Source organism: Corticium candelabrum, chromosome 9 (genome assembly GCF_963422355.1).
Source record: "Corticium candelabrum chromosome 9, ooCorCand1.1, whole genome shotgun sequence".
Lineage (NCBI taxonomy): Eukaryota > Metazoa > Porifera > Homoscleromorpha > Homosclerophorida > Plakinidae > Corticium > Corticium candelabrum.
In genome coordinates this window covers 5,674,770-5,677,975 of record NC_085093.1, presented here as the reverse complement: position 1 = coordinate 5,677,975, position 3,206 = coordinate 5,674,770, and the positions used below count along the sequence as shown (strand labels likewise).

The 3,206-nt window shown below is 42.4% G+C and overlaps 2 protein-coding genes across 2 annotated transcripts; one reads left to right on the top strand and one right to left on the bottom strand.

Annotated features, from left to right (window-relative positions):
- LOC134184705 (uncharacterized) lies at positions 1–587 on the top strand. Its single transcript, XM_062652451.1, has 3 exons — positions 1–79; positions 160–245; positions 321–587. The coding sequence occupies exons 2-3, from the start codon at positions 168–170 to the stop codon at positions 585–587; spliced, it is 345 nt and encodes a 114-aa protein (XP_062508435.1). The 5' UTR covers positions 1–79; positions 160–167.
- An 852-nt stretch (positions 588–1,439) lies between these two features.
- Positions 1,440–2,881, bottom strand: LOC134184704 (uncharacterized). Its single transcript, XM_062652450.1, has 6 exons — positions 2,323–2,881; positions 2,154–2,236; positions 2,014–2,065; positions 1,682–1,813; positions 1,588–1,626; positions 1,440–1,521 (listed from the first exon to the last, which is right to left on the bottom strand). Exons 1-6 carry the CDS (start codon positions 2,523–2,525, stop codon positions 1,440–1,442), a joined length of 591 nt encoding a protein of 196 aa, XP_062508434.1. The 5' UTR covers positions 2,526–2,881.
- Between the last annotated feature and the right edge of the window lie 325 nt (positions 2,882–3,206).

Below are 3,206 nucleotides of genomic sequence, written 5' to 3'. Positions count from 1 at the left end.
AAAGCAGCAGGGGTACGATGTGTTCTATTATGCGGATGCAGACAAGAACGTTGCAGAAATCGTGAAGATCACTTGGACGGTAGCTTGCATGGAGCCTTTTTGTAGCTAGGCTACCTACGCGTTGATAATATTATTGGTGTGCCTTTTTCACTGATACAGGTGCACATATGAGGAATGATGGTGAAGAAACAGTCCGTGCTGTAACAGCTCCTAGAGAGTCATTTCCCACAGAGGAAGAAATCCAGGTTGTGAAGATACCCTTTGATACAATTGTCCTAATATCTCGCAATGATGATAGGTATTACATGAGTTCTTTGTAGGGATTCGTGAGAGGGTTGACAATAGAACAGCTGCAAAGAACGTTGACCAGTTTCTTGCGTCATGGTAGAGGATCGTTTGATCTTGCCAGAATGTATTCTGATATTGAGGACCAAGACACTGTGGGAGATCACCCGTTTGCTGCACCCCCCAACCCAAATCCTCCTAGGTGGTGCAAATGTGGAAGGTGTGGGGACATGGGTACAGGAAGAGCACGAGAGAACGTCTGCTGCCAACAAGATCAGTGTGTCAAACGGAAGAATATTTGAGAGCCACATGTCTAGATCATAATGTGCTGACACTGACCATCCGACTACAGCTAGGACAACAGGGCAGTTTGCAATGTCACCAAGATTTGTCTCCCTGGTCTCCGACCAAAGTTCAAAAACTGAGGGACAAATGTAGAGTCTTTGAATTCGATAGAATGTTGATTGTGACTGGAACTTCAACCCCAAGAAACGGCACATGAGCTCAATCTTTGCAAACTGGTTGCAAGAGAGAACTATTGAGGAAGCAAAAAGCAGGTCGTTGGTGAAGAAGAGATATGACTTTCTTCCCTTGCAACGCTTAGAGCTACTCCATGAGCCTTCATGACGATTTCTGCAATGCCATTGTAAACAAAGTGTGCCACCAACATACGTTTGCTTCACTGATATCTTCTCTTGACAGAAGGGATGCCTGCATGCTGTCCCAAGAAGCTGCAAGATGTTGTCTGCATCACACACCACTCGAGCACAAGTAGTCGTCTCTTCCAAATCATCCTCCAAGATGGTCCTTTGTGCTGGTATGGAGCTGCCACGAGCACAAAAGTTGATGACTTGAAGCACTGGATGTGGTCGTGTGTAATGGATTGGAACCTATAAAACATCCTGATACTACACATGTGAGTTAATAAATTTCTACCCTCTCAACCTCAGTTTCATTTTGAGAAGGAATTGGTCCCACTGAAGAATTTGTCTGAATTTTCTGGCAGAATAGATGTATCCAAGAAACTTGCATCAAGTTCATCATCCAAGCAAGGGTTTTCATCTATCAGTTCAGGTGAGGAATCACTGCAACTGGATAACAGACAAACGTACCCCTATTCATGCCCAAGCAACTTTGTAAATGAATGAAGAAATCTAGGTACCGTACGTTTCTAAATGATGGTCAATTTCAGATGTGTCATCTGATTCACCTTGAATTGCCAGTAATCGCTGTATCCTGCAAGCAGAATGTATGCAGAGAAAGTAATGAAACCATGAAAATGGCTTCCAATAAAGGATTTACTCAGATTGGTTGTGGATTTCTTCATCATCTTCTTCTGACCTACTCAAACAGAATCTAGAATCAGAGTACATGACAGCGCAGACAAGAATTCTACCCTGATGTTGATGAACTGACATCCGAGTGCTGCCACACACCTACGGACGCTTTTTCTTCACTGTTACCTTGACTGCTGCTTGTAATATTTACAGGTGTGCACCCATCCTCGACCCCTGACAAGGAATCTTCACTAACCATGTACAGAGAGTATATAAATTATGTAGAATTTACAAAACAACTTTATCAAACAATCGAGAAGCAGTAATCTTCAAAATATATGAGCTATTGCCTCGATCACTAATAGAATATCGTGGGCAAGAACGTAAATTGTCATCTAAAATATATTTTACCATTTCTGACTGATAGAACTCAGACGTGTGTGTGGCAAACCGTTGTCTTCCTTGTCTCACCTGGTTGGGTGTAGAGCAGAGATTTAGTACACCTGTGACACATATGTACATTGCAGGGAGAGAAGTTCCAGTAGGCTGTACATGTCCAATCAACACACAATGCAGTCTAGTGTTGTGTACCTTCATACTCTCTTGAATCATCAGTTCTTATTCGCTTAGATGGTAAGGAGTCTTCAGATTCAGGTGCTTCATGTCTTTGGCAACTAAATTCATACGGAACGAGGGCGCACACATGCACACAGCATTACATAATACTACAGTGATTAATTCACATGCAACAATCTCTCACCTGCAGGACTCAACGAATACCAGAAGTAAACCAGCAAGCTCTCCAAAAGACGACACCTGCCACTGAACCTTTAATCGCCAAAGCCTACTATAGATGTCTTGCGACAGTTTAATAGTCTTCATAACACTTGTTGTGCACTTGCGGCGACGTCCTGCCCCTTGACGTGCACCTCCATGGCTTCTCTTCTGAGATACCGAAGTCATATCGGTGACAACTTCCGGGAATCTTGTCCATCACGTGCGGCTTGCAAAGGGCCCGTTTTCGCCGTAGAAAGTAACCGTTCGAAGTCGAGAACAAACGCTATACTTGCTCTATATTTACAAAACTTATACGACGTATCAAATCCATGCGCAATGACCTAGTCAAGTACGACGATATCGGCTGTCAGGCACTCAAAGCACGACAAAAGTCGATCTATTGCCAAAACGTGGCAGATAACGCAATATAACTACAGGTAAAATCGCACTTGCCAACGATTCCTCGTTTTGGAGAACTTGAAAAATTTCTACCTAAATTCAAGTTTGCGGGGGCGTTTAGACGCTAGGTATCCGAGGATAAAATCTTGACAGTGTCGCTTTAAGCTACTCTAAAGACACTACAGATATACATGTATCTAGGCTATACTAGGTATCCCAAATGCAGCACAGATACATCAAGTAGTTACATAAAAAAGAGAGTCTTGTTTCAGCATCATGCCTGCAACATGTCTTAGTCTAGTTTGAAACCTATGCATAAAAATGAAACTGAATTAATTAAAGTAATGCGGTATATCAGCAGTGATTGAGGAACAGTAACAATGACAACAGTTAAACAAACACATAATTAATTACAAAATTTCAATTTTTTGAGGAACAGTCCGGAGCAGTCTGTACAGAGTTCAGAGG